The 14,398-nt window shown below is 64.9% G+C and overlaps 1 protein-coding gene across 1 annotated transcript in view; it reads right to left on the bottom strand.

The window, feature by feature from the left end:
• Positions 1–13,978, bottom strand: part of SLC12A7 (solute carrier family 12 member 7) — a 38,691-nt gene extending 24,713 nt beyond the window's left edge. The window contains exon 1 of the mRNA XM_072958895.1: positions 13,771–13,978. Within this exon, the coding sequence (XP_072814996.1) occupies positions 13,771–13,894 (124 nt within the window). The 5' untranslated portion in view covers positions 13,895–13,978. The remainder of the gene's footprint in view (positions 1–13,770) is intronic.
• Positions 13,979–14,398: the final 420 nt, after the last annotated feature.

The following is a 14,398-nucleotide window of genomic DNA, read 5'->3' as shown; positions in this document are numbered from 1 at the left end:
GGGGGGGCAGGGGCTGCAGGGCAGTGCCAGGAGGAGAGACCCACTCACCCACGCTGGGGCCAGGTGAACACGTGGTCACAGCTGACCGATACCCGGAGACACAGCGTCCCCGAGCCCCAAGCAGGCCCACGGGAGGGACAGCCTTCAGCACCGGCCCTCCTGGGGGAGCCACGAGAGAACCAGGCCGGCTCCAGAGAGTTCCGGAGGAAGGAGGGCACGGAGGTGGGACGGCAGGAAGCGGCACAAGGCCCGGCTCCTCAGGCGAAGGGCACCACTGGGCTGAGGGTGGGAACCGGGTCAGACCTTCAGTCAGGCAGGCTTCCCGCCTTGGTGACTGCACCGCAGGGACTGTGTGTTTCAGGAAACACGCCCAGAGAGGGCGTCAGACCAGCGCTTTATCCTCAGCGGTTAGGGAAGGTTAGGAAGGGTGTGAGCCGGGGCAGCAAAGGAGACGCAAGCACGCGGCCACACCAACACGCGGGCCCGGGACACGATTCCCTGCTCCTCCTGGAAGTTTTCTGGAGCCTAAACTAGGTCCAAACAAAGCTTGAAAATACAAATACATTCAAATAAAAAAGAAATAACTTCTACAAGTCCTCTCCCCACACCACCTCGGCCCCTGGCCGGGCCTCCTTCCTGTTCTTCCTGCTCAGCATCCTTCCCTGGTAAGAACGACTTTATTTTCTGGTAAGAACCATCCTTTCCCTGGGAACAAGAAATCAGCGGCTCCAACCAGTAAACCGAAGATGAAGAAAGCTCTCTCCAGAACAGACTCGAGGACAAGCAGGTGGGGGCGGGGAGAGGGCCGACCCAGTTTTGGGTTCGCCCTCTGCCACGACCTTGGACAAACTCTTGGCTCCTGGTCTCCTGCTTCTGGTCCGGGGAGGGGCGGCAGAGCAAGCAGGGCCTCCTCGCAGCGCAGCTGCGGGCAGCACAGCCTGGGCCTGGGAGGATCTCCAGGGTTCACCTGAGCACCCGCCAGGCTCAGAGAGGGCACCTGCAGCGACGTTAAAGCCACAGAAGCAACATCTTTCCCGGAGCATCTGATGCTCCCAGAGCCGCCGGCTGGGAAGGCCAGCGACGACCTTGTGAAAGGAGAGCTGAGACAGCCCGCCCGCCTTCCCGCCGTGACTGAGAGCGCCCGGAAGGGAGGACTCGAAAGGAACGAACAGATGAGAAGGGCCCGGCGAACACTCCCCGGGACCCGGAACGACTGATTCGCGTCAGTGCACGTCAGCAACTTATCACACACAGGAGACCGAGGACTGAGACAAGGAACGGAGAGGCGAGTGCCCCACGAGACCAGGACGGCCACGACCCAGCGTGGACAGTGGCCAGTCGCGTGTGCGCAGGAAGCCCAGCGCCCGACTGTGAACCTCAGCTCTGCCATTCTGCTGCTGATTTACGGCCAGAGTAACACGTACGCTGAGCACAGAAAGTAGGGGGGAAATTCTCACAAAATAAACAGGTAACAACACACGCCCTCAGCGTCGGGGGCGATCCCTCCCGCTGGGGGCCGCACCAACCACACCGCGGCCCTGCTGCCAGGGTGGCCGTCTTCATCACCACCCTTACAGGGAACACACTTCATTTCTCAAGGACCACTTCTCCAGCCAGTCAGCCCCCAGGGACGCTCTCACAAGCGGAAAGGAAACCCGTCTGGGAGAGGGTTTCCAGGCAGAGGCCACAGGCACAGGGCAGCAGCCCCGGGCGGCAGCCGACTCCTCGGTTCTGCTGGAGGAAGACTTGGCTAAAAACCAAACGCTTCTACCTGAGGGCCTCACCTGCACTTTCGTAAAAATGGAAACACCGGTGACGTTACCTGGGCGAGTCTCAGCGCCTCCTCGTTGCCTTCACCACTGGAGGACACGCAACTTGCAGCTGTCACTTTCCAGGGGAGGACAGATTACAATGAAAATCTGCACAAAGGAAACCACGGTCCCCAAATCCCCAGAGCCTGATCCGTTCACGTACGCAGGGGGCTCTGAAGGCCCCACCCCTCTGTGGACTCTGACAGCACCAGGCACGACCCTGCCGGGTCTGGTCGCTGCTCCAAACGGCAGGGGTCCTCCTCTGCCAAGACTCTGTTTTGGGGAAGGGGTCACTCACCTGGGCCTGTGCCCCTTCATCACTCCGCTCGTTCATGACATGAGGACGCAGGACAAGCCTGAGCGGAGGAAATCCTGGGGGTGCAGGTGCTGCAGGGCGGCTGGTCTCACCAGCCCCTCCTGGGACGGGTCCCCCATGGTGCCCCTGTCAGGCACGCACCCCCGAGGTCGCCGGGTGCCTGAGCCACACAGTGGCTGCCGGGTCACATGAGGAGGCAGGGCCCCGCGAGGGTCAGGTATCCTGGGCCAAGGCAGCTAGGAGGGTAGGACACACACCTGCTGTCTCTGGGCAGGAGTGCTCAGGACAACGGCCTAGCACGGCCACGGCCATCACATTTTTAACCACAGACACGGCCTGGAGGCTCCCTCCACCAGCCAGGTCCTGACTCGCCTACACAGCCAGGCTCAGACGCGACTTTAAACCTGCTCACTTCCTGTGACAGATGCAACTCTGGTGCTCACCCCACAGAAATCACAACCCACGCGATCAAAGGTTGCAGGGCGTGCGTCCAGCCATGTGGGTGCAGCGGGCAGGTGGCCCCGTTGTGACTCGAGCCCCCGTGGAGCTGGGGTGACGGTGGGGCCAGGCCGGCGGCTCACTCCTCTCATCATCCAGGAAACGGTCTGACTCAGTTTTAAAACAAGGATCCTTCAGCCAACAGAACCCGCATGGAACAAACAAGGCTCAGAATGTCACGCCGCCCCTCGCAAGGGCCTGCCCGCGAACGCCTCGAAACGACGGGGCTCCCAGCACCAGAGACGCCCCTGGGGGAAAGAGAGGGCCAAAGGCACCCAGGATCCGGGGCGACGGCAGGGACCTGGGAGCGCTCACCGATACAGCCCCACGTGCTGGCACCGGCGGGGCGTCGGCACCCGTGTGCAGGGCGCTGCCTCGTCAGGGACCCCAGGAGCCTGTGACGGTCCCCCCGCCCCCCCCACAGGTGGTGAATTCAGCAGAAAAGCCACCAGAATCCAAACACCTGAAGATGCTGAGCACCAGCGCCACGTGGCCCGAGCATGGGCCACCGGCACGGGTCCCAGGCCCTGGGCCACACAGCTGGCTCTGGACCCCCACATCCACTCACACCCGTTCTGCCCTATAGGACGTGGCGGCCACGCGCTGTCATTCACCTTTCCACACCTTTGAAACGCAGCGTGGCCCCCAGAGACAGGGCCGGCTGAGCAGCAAAACCAGCTGTGGTGACTGGTCCCGGGCCGAGGGAGAACTCCTAAAACCAGGCCTCATGGGTTCAAAGGCGAATGAGAAGGCTTGGGGCGGGGGGCTGGACTTGATGACGTGTTTCTCGTGAAAAAATGCGGCAGGAGAAGAGGGGCTTCCCTGGGGAACCAGCCTGGTGACAGCGGGCGCCTTGTCAAACAGTGACAATTCAGCCCTCCGGGGGCTTCCTCCAAACCCACACCTGGCCAGCACCGCTCAGAGCGGCCCAGGGCACAAAACAGGAGGGTCTGAGACACCCTCGCGGCCCAAGAGGGGCCTGCGGAGAGCCGCCTCCCCTCTCTGGTGCCCCCGGGCTTGCCAGCCCTGGGAAGCCCGAGGAAGCCAGGCCCTGGTGTCCACACACCCGCTGGGCTCCCTCAGAGCCTAAGGGAAGTTCCAGCAGCACCTGGGAAATGCGCACCCTGAGCCCGTTCAGCCCCAGAGATCATGGCCTGGACGGGGGATGGCGGCCAAGCAGGCGCTTCCTGACTGACGGCAACGCAGCTGGGCCTCCGACCAGCCCTCCCAGAAATGGACGGGATGGACATTGAGAACCCAGGGCTCAGGGAGCCAACACGGGCCACGAAGGGGGCGGCAGGCAGGGCCCTCGGCCCTGACCCCCATCCCAGTGAAGGCAGCGGCAGGGCAGCTCTGCACAAGCTCATCACAGACGCTCCAAGAAGGCCCCGCACCCGCCAGTGCTGGCCACGCAGCCACGCGGACCCTCCCCGACCAAGACTGGACGCGGCCCAGAGCACAGCAGCCACCCCCACCCCGGCCACGTGCCCGGCCCCGCGGAGACGCAGACCACCCCCGACCCCGTCGCCCAGAAGGCCCCCGCCCAAACCCAGAGGAGGCCTCTGCTCTTTTTCCCACATCGGTTTTGATGCCCAGTTTCTGGCTCCATGAAAGGCAAACTTAACTCTGACATCAGTAAACAGGAGGTGCTGACCAGAGACAGCACGGGACGTGGTGCTCTGGGCTACGGGGTGGGAACAGGAAGCCGCCGGGCACGCTGGGCCGGTTCCTGGAGAAGAGCGTGCGTCCTTGACACGGCGAGTGACGGCAGCAGAGCCTTCTGTGAGGGGGGAGGCGCGGGGCCGGAGGGGAGGTTGCCGCAGCTCAGGGGCAAAGCAGCGCCCGTTAGACCCACCGTCCAGCCAAGTCCTGGGAGCCCCGTCAGTGGTCTGCTATGGATGCTTGGTTGAGTCCCTCGTTACAGCCCCCATCAGCCTCCCCATCTCCACGCACCACCTCCTCTCCCGTCTCCCACTCCCGGCATGCCGGCGCTCTCTGCCCCCAGTCCTCCCCCTCCAGCACTGGCTTGGGATTTTACCACCATCTCTCCCAGGACGGCTCCCAGGGGAGGGGCAGGCAGGGCCCTGAGCCAGACAGCTTCCCAAGGGTCAGCTGGGCCTGGCCACCATCGGCAGCATGGCCCCTCCCTGCCATCAAGGGCAGGGTCTGCCCTGCAGCACTGGCAGTGGGGGAGGGACGCACGATCTCCTGGGGTGCTGCCAGCAGAACGGGGCCCACCCCAGACCCCAGGGCACCCACATAACCACGTCCACGGTGGCAGGTTCTCTTTGCAGTGATCAAACACTGGAATAGAGTCTGAGGTCAATTCCTGACCTCTGGCCCTTGCCTTCTGCCTGCGCAGCCAGGATCAGTGCTGGAATCTGAAATCCAGCAGCCTGGCAACCCGGGCAGTGGGAGTCCCCGAGGGACACGGGCTGAGAAGAAACAGCTCTGTGTCCAGGCCCAAGGCCAAGAGTCCCCATGCTGTTAACAGCAAGCTTCTGGTTAAAATAGAAACCCATTCTATGGCAAAAACAGAGAAAACATTGAGAGCCCAGGAATCACCCACAGCCCTCCAGCCAGATGTGGCTGCTTGCCCGTGGCATCCCCTGGAGGGCAGGCCAGCCTCTCTCATCCTGGGTTTCCAGCGGGAGAGGCATCTGCCCGCAGGTGGGAGCCCAGAGGACAGAAGGGGACGCACCCCTTGTGCCCTTGGACCTGGTCCCCCCAGAGCCTCCACGTGTCCCTGCTGGACCTCGCATGGCCTGCGGGGTCACTGTGCCATCCTACACAGGACCAGACACCCACAGACGCTTCTTCCCAACGGCCCTGATGTGTGACTCTGGGCACAGGCCCTCCCGCCCTGCCTTCCAGCCTCCTCCAGCAAACACAGCCCTGCCACTCAGGACTAAAGGCAGCAACGTCCAGGCCCAGGGACCAGGGCAGAGGCACGACTTGTCCCCATGCCAGGGGCCCCAGACCCGAGTGACAGCCACAGGCACCTGGACACCGGAGCCCAGCACCTGGCGGGGGGGGGGGTACATGCCACTTGGAGAGGTGGCAGGGCTTGTCACAGTACCTCTGCAGCTTCCCTGAAGGGACTCAGCCCTCACTTCCAGAAGCATCCTGCCTCCAGCAACCCCTGACACTAGGCAGTGCAGCCTCAGGGCAGAAGCCACCTGGCCCAGGCATATCCCCCACACACCCCCACCCGGCACTTCCCACAGGGCTCCCACCACCACTGCCCACCCCACGGCCCTGGGGTGAAGGTTCTCCCTGGGGGCTCTGAGAGGAGTCAGGAAGGCTCTGGACGCTGGAGGGACGTGGCCGCCCTTCAACCAGGACTAACACTGCCACAACCGCCTCTGGCCACCACCAGCTTCCTCTGCCCCCAACCAGAGGGCCTCGGCCCAGCAGTTGAGCCAAAGACCACCTCGGGCTCATCCCACTGAAACCTGACACTCGCACAGCCGGGAAAACAAGGGAAGAGGCACTCAGCTACAAAGAGGCACCAACGCGGAGAAACCACGTGGACACGCACCCACACGTTAACACGTGTGCATGTGCACACAGACATGGCCGGGACCATGGCTCCGAGACCTGCTCAAGAGCAGAGCCTATCTGGGGACTTCCCGTCTACAGGACACGCCCTCCCACGCTGGGCCTGCCCCCTCTGGGGAAACGGCAGGGCTGAGCCTCCGGTGGACTCCGGGAACCGGCTCCCGCCACCGCTCAGTCACACGGCTCTCTGCTCCCGGTCGGCCCTCCCCGTCCTCGGGTGGCAGTTGTGATCCGAGCCTGGGGGTGGGATGCCGATCAGGGCGGAAGGGCAGGCCCTGCTGCGGGCAGAGGCAGGAGGCGGGTGGCCAGGCCCCCGCCAGCCCCCCGGGGCGGCTCCCATTACCAACACAGGCTCCTGTCTGGCTGTGGTCAAGACCCTTCGTCAGATGGAAGAGGAAACCCAAGAACCATCTGGCGCTTGTCTCCTCTGATTTCGGCTCAACGTGATCCCTCCCCAGTGACCGTCCTGAGAGCCTCCCTGAGAACCCAGGCCTGACCCGCAGGCGCCAGGACCGGACGGAGCCCAGGACGGGGCCACCCCTGGGACAGACCGGCTCCAGGAGAGAGAAACGAACAGGAGGACACTCTGGATGGCCATGGGGTTTACGTGGACAGCGGGGGCGCCCCCACCTTGCAGATGGCGCCAGGCTACCACCACGTGCTGCCCGCTCATGCGGATGTCCAGACAGGCTGGGCTGCAGGACGCTGCCTGAGCAGCTCAGAGCGGCTGCAGGCCAGGCGGACTGAAAGTGATTCCAGCTACGCGTGGTGAACGCAGGCTCAAGGGGGCCATCCAGCTCTCTTCCCAACACCCAACAGAGACTCCCCAGGGGCCACATGCACACGGAACCAGGACCATCGGGGATTTTGCTCCAGAGGAACTCAGAACCCAGAAGGCAGGAAACTCGTAACTGCCGCCTGACCACGATCACGGGTCTCACCCCAGGCCACACGTAGCTCAGAAATGGCACCTCCACGCCCCCCCCAGTTGCGTTCTCAAATAGAGACCACCCTAGGGAGGAAAGGGGAAACAAACCGCGGCAGCAGCCGGAGCAGAGGCGCCAGGGCCTCGCCTCTGAGCCCCGCGCGGATGCCGAGACCCCGGCAAGGCCCCGGCACCAACAGCTCACACCCTGCCCAGCCGGGCGCCCAGCCCTGCTGACACCCTGCCCCGGCCGCCATAGGGCCCCCGGCAGGAGGCTCTGGGACCCACTTGGCACCTGCAGCCACGCTGGGGGAGCCGGGCCGCCTCATCGCTCCGCAGGTCTGGCTGGCGCTGCAGGCCTATCTGCACTGCCCAGACCTCTGCTCTGAAGAGGGAGTTCCCTCTTTCTCGTAAAAGAGAGGCATTAACCCTTTGTGCTCTGCTCTCTCCACGGAGGGCGCTGCCCCAGCGTCCTCCGGAAGGGAGCCCCACGCCCGGCTTCTATTCCTGAGTGCCATCCACTCCCAGGCCCCGCTGGACCCCAGACCGCACCCTGGCCTCAGCCTGGCAGGGCCCCATCGTGGAGGGGGTCTTCCTTCTCGGGACTCCGGACCGGCCTCACTCTCTCAGAGCGGCCTGCAGATGCCTGCCGCACTGCCCCTGCTGCAAAGCGGCCCTGCAGGAGTGATGCCCCAGAGCACCTGCGGCCTGGATGCTGGTTAACACTTAACGCTGAACATCAGTCCTGCCCTCCAGCCTCACATCTGTGGCCAGGACTCGGATCCACTTAGATCCCAGCACGGGTGATACAGGAGGCACAGGCAGCCGGCCAGTGGCACACAGGAGTTCTGTCCACACCGCTGGACGTCACACATCTTCCCGTGGGCCTCCGCTTCTGAGTTCCACCCCAGCCTGGCTGCCCTGCCGCTGCACCCCAGCTGCATGGCGGGGTGGACAGGCCGTCTGCAGCGGCCTCGTGGACAGCAGCCCAGTGGACAGTGGCCCTACAAAGGTAAGCCCAGCCCAAGGCCATCCCTCCCCCATTGCAGGAACCTCCTGAGGTCTGCTGGGCAGAGGTCCCCTCCACGGCAGGTTCTGCAGCAGCAGGGAGGCGAGGCCACACCCTTGCCCATGGGGCCTAACCTGGCAGACACCTCTGGCCACACCAGCCGTCCCCTGCGTGGTCTGTGATGCCTCAGCCCTGACCGGCTCTGGCCCACACAAGGCCCCTCACCCTCCCCAGGCACCCCTCTTTCCAATGGCCCCACAAGTACTTCATCCAGCCTCCTACCCGGTAGACTATAAGCTCGCTCCACCCCTCCAAGCGGAGACATTTGGGATCAAGTACTTGAAAGAAATACTCTGAGATTCAGTTGAGCCTCAGCCACTGAGGGAAGGACAGACGGTGCCATGTAGCTTCTGCCCCTCCCAGCTTTCAGGGTGAGAAGGGGGCCCACTCTCCACCAGCACACAGGACACCACCAATGAGCAGGACCCATCCAAGCGCTGGGACAGCAGGGAATTCCAGGGCCCACCCAGCCCCGCAGGGCTGCCGGGCAGAGGCAGGTCAGCACGCCCTAGAACACTCGGCACACATCTAGCCCCGCTGGCCCCCAGGGCCCTCTCCTTCCCCAGCAGTGCTGAGAGCCCAGCTGAGCACACGGCCCGGGACCCACACACCAGGCAGTCCCCCCACAGCCCCCCAAACACGCAGGCGGGACAGTACGGCCGCCCCATCGCCTCCGGGCTGCCCTTCGTGGAGTCCTCCAGGGCCAGCTCAGTGCCCCGTGGCCTCAGACCCTGACTCACTGCCCCAAAGTGCCTGTCTCAGGCCAGGCTCACCTCACAGGCCACAGCGCTTCACTCAACGCAGGGGCTGCACCCCAGGGGGCTGCATGAGGGGGGCTGATTTCTTGGGGTGGAGACTGCTGGCCCTTGCTACCATCCCGCTGGCCCACACGTGGGGCCAGGCCCAGCACACAATACACGGACAGCCAACAGCCACATGCCCACATCACTGGAGGTGGCCACACAAGCAAACAGTCTGTCTGCAGGGCCAGCTGCTCCCCGCTCCAGGCCACAGCCCACCTTATGAATAGAGACAGGTGGGTGGTGGGTTCGCCTGGACGGAGCCCCTCCTGCCTCCTTCACTCCCAGTGACTGGGTGCCCCCACCTGCATGAGGAGGCTGCAGCTCAGAGAGGCCCACTTGTCTGGACAGTCACATGGCCGGGACATCAGAACCAGAATGGCCCCAAAGCCCATGGTCTCCGCGTGGATGGGGCTGAGGTTCACATCTGAAGGCCACCCCCACCTGCTGGTGGCACTCTCCTCAGTGCCCAAAACCTGCCTGCACAAGTGTCCCCTTCTGAAAGACCATGCTGACCACCGCCCAGGTGCTGTGCTGTCCTGCTTTCCCCATCGCACCATAAATCACGTGCTGGTTCCTGCAGCTGCTGGAACCCCCAAGAAGAGGGCAGAGACCTCCTGGTCAGTGATATACCCCAGGATCATAGTGGACCCGATGTGGACACTCACAGTGTTCACTGAACAGACCGCAGCTGATGGAAACCAGTGCCCAGCGGCCCGGACTAGCCCAGCCCCTTGGGGCACTGCGGGCAGAGCTGGACCCTCGGAGGCACCCCCTCACACACAGACTCCCCGCTGTCCACAGATGCCCACCCAGTACAGCATCGAGATCAGGAGGTCCGGGAACTTCTCGGAGGAAGAGACCACAGAGCTGGATCTAAGAGGCTTCCCACACTAGGAAAAGGGCACGCAAGCTGGGAACAGATTTCAGATCAGGACACAGGTGTCAGCACGGCCGACCTGGCCCAGAGGGCACAGGCACCCTCTGCAGGTGCGACGTGGCTCCTGCCATTCAACCAGCAGGGTCTGCTGGCGGCTGAGAGGGAAAGAACAGGATCCCCGACACCCCAGCATGTGAGCCAACGGTGTGACCACCAAGCGTGCTCTACCCACCAGCCCGCGAGCACACACACACCTGCACACAAGCTCATACAAATGTGCACAGAAGTGCGCTGTGCACACACACCCACACATGCACACGTGCAGAGACACAGGTGCCCACGTGACACGCAAGGGCTCGGCAGGAGAACCTAGAACATTCTCCCTCCATTTCTAAGAAAAGGACCAGCTGCCTGGAGCTGGCCCGGGAGCCCCTGTGAGCACCGGGGGTGCAGGACCCAGGCTATGCACCAGGAGGCAGCGCCCCACTCTCCGGGAGTCTCCAGCCCCTTTGCTGTCCTTTGCCTTTAAAAGCAGAATCCGGCACAAAACACACGTTCTGTAACCTCTGGCCCTCCGTCCAGCATCACGAAATCTTCCCAAATGACGTCCAGAGCCTGGACCACCCACGGTGATTCCCACGGAGACGGGGCAGACGCTGACCCCTCAGCCTGAAGAGACAGCCGGACAGCCGGCGCCGCCTGCCCTTCCTGCTCTGCCCCAGGCCAGCGTGACGCGTCCCTTCCTTCCTGCAACCCAGTGAGGGAGCCATTGCTCCGAAGCCTCGCCCAGACAGACGGAACCTAGAAGCTTTGTCTCGGGCCCAATCTTCGGCCGCACGGCCCCCGATCTCCACGTCCCCAGGCCCAGAGCCTCAGCTTTGTGGTCTAGCCATCTGGCAGCGGCAGCCCCTCAAGGGTCCCACACACACCAGCAGAAAGTGTGCTGACAGCCTCGGAGGTCCCTGTGCCTCCTGAGCCCCCGCGGGTCAAAGGTGACATTCCCCAGGGCAGCCTGGGTCAGCGGGTGGGGGACACATGGCCCCTTCACAGAGGGCCTGAGACCCCTGGGGGGCCAGCAGGACCTAAGCAGCAGAGCACGAAATCACAGAGAAAGATCCAAAAAGAGGAACAATGAGGAAGGAAGAGGAAGCCCAAGTAGAGCTGCAGGCAGTTCCTGGAGGAACAGGCCCCAGCCGGGCGGGAGCACCACCCCTCCAGGGCTGCCCCACTGGGCCCTGAGGAGGGCAGGCGGGGTTGGGCAGACCCTCCCGGGGGCGCAAGCGGCAACTTCTAAGACACTGGGACCCCCCCCACCCCGCACCGCCCACAGGCCTGCTGCCGGAAGGACTCAAGTCAAAGCAGCAGGGGCAATTCAAGGGCAAGGCCTGGTATGGGCCTGGTGTGGGCCAGCCATGCGGATGGAGGCACAGGGCTCCCACAGCCGGAATGGGTCCGGCCCCACATGCTGACAACAGGGCTCCCATCAGGAGCAGAAGCAGCCCAGGATGGATGGATGGACGGACAGCTCCCTCCACCTCCAGGTGTCATGGGCTCACTAACTAGGCCCTCGGCCTCGGCCGGGCAGGCCCAAGCCTGCGCTCACTAAGCTCTGGGCCAGGCCAGGAGGGCCTGCAGAGGGGGCTGCTGCTCCCCCCTCGCCTGAGGGTCCCACGCCTCCTACTTTCACGGCAGCCCCAGGGACACCTAGGGAGGGTCTCCCCAACTTGCTTCACCACCACCAGGAGGCCTGCCCAGGGAGCCAGGTGCCTCCCTGTGTGTGCAAAGGCCAGCCACGGAGTTGGGGAGGAACTTCAGTGAACGCGGGCTGGACCACAGGGCAAGGACCCCCACGTGGGCCCTCAGACGGGGCTCCAGCCAGCTGTCCAGCTCCTGTCCCATCAGCAAGCAGGGGGTGACGCCACTTCCCCAGGCCCCCCTCACGGAGTCCGACAGAGGGCCTCTCTGGGCCACGACTGTGGCCTGACAGCTTACAGCAAAAACTCAGAGTCCAGCCAAGCAGACCCTGAAAGACAAGAGCATGCACGCCTGTGGCCCCACAAGGGCTCGGACCCAGTCTGGAAAGCGTCCTGCCCAGTGCAGAACACAGAGCACGCAAATCCTGGGTTTGAGTTCTGTGCCAGCTCAGCCACGTGTCACAAGCTCAGCTCAGACCCTAAAGGGTTTCTTGAAAGGCGTGCAGGGAGCCCGCCCTTGGCGTTTACCAGTGCTCCTGCCTGAGGTCACGCAGGCGAACAGGATTCCAGATGAGCTGGTGGAGCTGAAGTGGGATTAGGGCTGAGAAAGCAGGAGCCTCGGAGTGAGAGGGGCTGGGGGCTTGAGGCCAGCAGGGCGATGTTCGCAGGCCCGGGGGCGCCACTCGACAGAAAAGATAATGGGGCCAAAACCAGCCACACTCCAAGCCTGCAGAGAGCGAGCATGGCCCACCCGAGAAGGGCCAGCAGACTGGGAGCCGGGCATCCAGGAAGGTGCCCAGAGTCCCCCGAGGACACAACAACTCCTGGTATCAGGTGCGGCCCGGTGGGTTGGAGCAATGGTGAGAGAAAGGCTGGGCCGTGGACTCTGGTTTTGTGCCTCCCAGCCAGGCGGCAATCATGACCAGTCTCATACCCACATGCAGGGGAAAACGGGATGGGCGCCTTAGGAAGGGGGCAGGACCCCACCAACTCACCCCCGCCCACCAGGACAGCACCTTCACAGGGGCTCCTAACAGTGCCCCAGGGGGTGCCCGGCTTTCCTGCCAGGACAGGGGGCTCCAGAGGATCGAGGCCTGGGCCCAGGACCTGCTGCCTCCACTGATCTCAGCCTGTTTCCTTGGAGCAGGGCAGCCCCTCCCAAACACTAGCTAGTGACCCCCAAATTCTAGAGGGGTGCTAACCCAGAGATGAAGCAGCTCACTCAGGGTGACCCTTCCCTCAGCTGCAGAGAAGTGGGGCTAGGAGCCTGGATGATGAAGTAACAGGATGGGGACCCCCCACCCCGCCCGAGAAAGTGAAAGTGCCAGGGACCTCCTGATCCCAGAAGCAAAGAAGGCGAGGACACTCCGCCGGAACTAGCTCCGTGGGGGTTGGCGGGGCCCCCTTCCCGACCCGCCAGGGCTGTGCTGTCCTTCTGCCGATGGCACCGCAGAGCCTGGGCCTACCCACGGTCAGCCGGGCTTATCTGACTGGTGGCCCTTTGCCCCAGCGCGCAAGAGCAGAGCCGAGGGTGGAGGCGGCCGGGACGGAAGCAGGCAGGCGCTCCAGCCCCGGGAAGCCTCACCACGAGATCCCGAGGCCCTACTGGCTGACGAGCCTGGGGGGCCTGGGGGGCCTGGGAACTCGGGCGGAGAGAGAGGCCCCTCCTCCGTCTCCATAGCTACCCAGGGCGTCCCACACCTCCCCAAGTGCCCCATCCTGAGTGAGGGAAAAGTGCTTCCTGTGTCCCGAAGGGGTGGGCAACGGGGGCGCAGCAAAGGAGAACCCACAGGCCCCTGGGCCCTACCGCCTTGCGCCCCCACCACGAAGCTTGGAGACGGGGCTCTGGAGGCAGGAGGGGAGGGGGCGGTGAGAGGGGAACCACAGGAGCAAACAGAGCAGTGGGGACTAGCGAGGAGAAGACGAACCGGTAGGGGGCCGGGGAGGCGGGGAGGGGGCGGAGAGCAGCCCCAAACCCCTTCTTCGGGCGGCGTCCCGGTCCACCCGCTCCGGGCCTCTCCCGGGTCGCCCACGCCCTCCCTTCCCCACCGCGGGGGCCTCTCCCGCCTCCCGGGCCTCCCTCCTCCTCCTTCCAGGGCCGCCCCCTCCTCCCTGGCCACCCTCCGCTCCCGTGCCGGCCCTGGCCACCCCAGCCGGCCCTGCGCAGCCCGGCCTCCGCCTTTGTCCCGCAGGCGGGCAGGTGCGGCCGCGCTCACCCGGACTCGGGAAGTCGGGCCCGCCGCCCTCGGGGGGACCCGGCGCCTCGGTCTGCTCGGCCACCTCATCCTGGCCGCCGTCCTCCCGCGCCTCCACAGGCACCACGGTGAAGTTGGTGGGCATGGCGCGCTCGGCACTCGGGCCACTCGGAGCGCCCTGCTCCGCTCCGCTCCGCTCCGCGCGCCCCGGCCCGGCTCCGCCCGCTCCGGCCGACGCGCCGGGACTAGAGCGCAGGGGCGGGGTCCGTGAGGCCCGCCCCCGGCCCGCCCGCCCCACGTGACCGCACCTGCCGTCCCCGCGGGCCCTGGAAAAGTTTGTGTGCCGCCCGGCGGGGCGGGGCGGGGCGGGGCGAGGTGGAGCGGGGCGCCTTCCGCAGAGAGCCCCCCTCTCCCAGCCTGCTCCCGGAGGCTGCCTGCGCCCCCGGACCCCGGTGCCGCCGCTCCCCCAGCGGCTGACTCGGTTCCTGCACTGCCCGCCCCACCTCCTGCCCCAAGCAGGCCTCTGCCTGGTCTGTCCCCCACCAAGCCCGCACTTCCACCCCCTCCCGCAACTGCACCCACCTCTGCCTTCACTGTCCCTCCCCAGTCCTCTCTGTCCCCAACCTGCAGCCGGAGAGTGGGACTGACC

Source organism: Vicugna pacos, chromosome 3 (assembly GCF_048564905.1).
Source record: "Vicugna pacos chromosome 3, VicPac4, whole genome shotgun sequence".
NCBI classification, from domain to species: domain Eukaryota; kingdom Metazoa; phylum Chordata; class Mammalia; order Artiodactyla; family Camelidae; genus Vicugna; species Vicugna pacos.
This window is presented reverse-complemented; position numbering and strand designations above follow the sequence as displayed.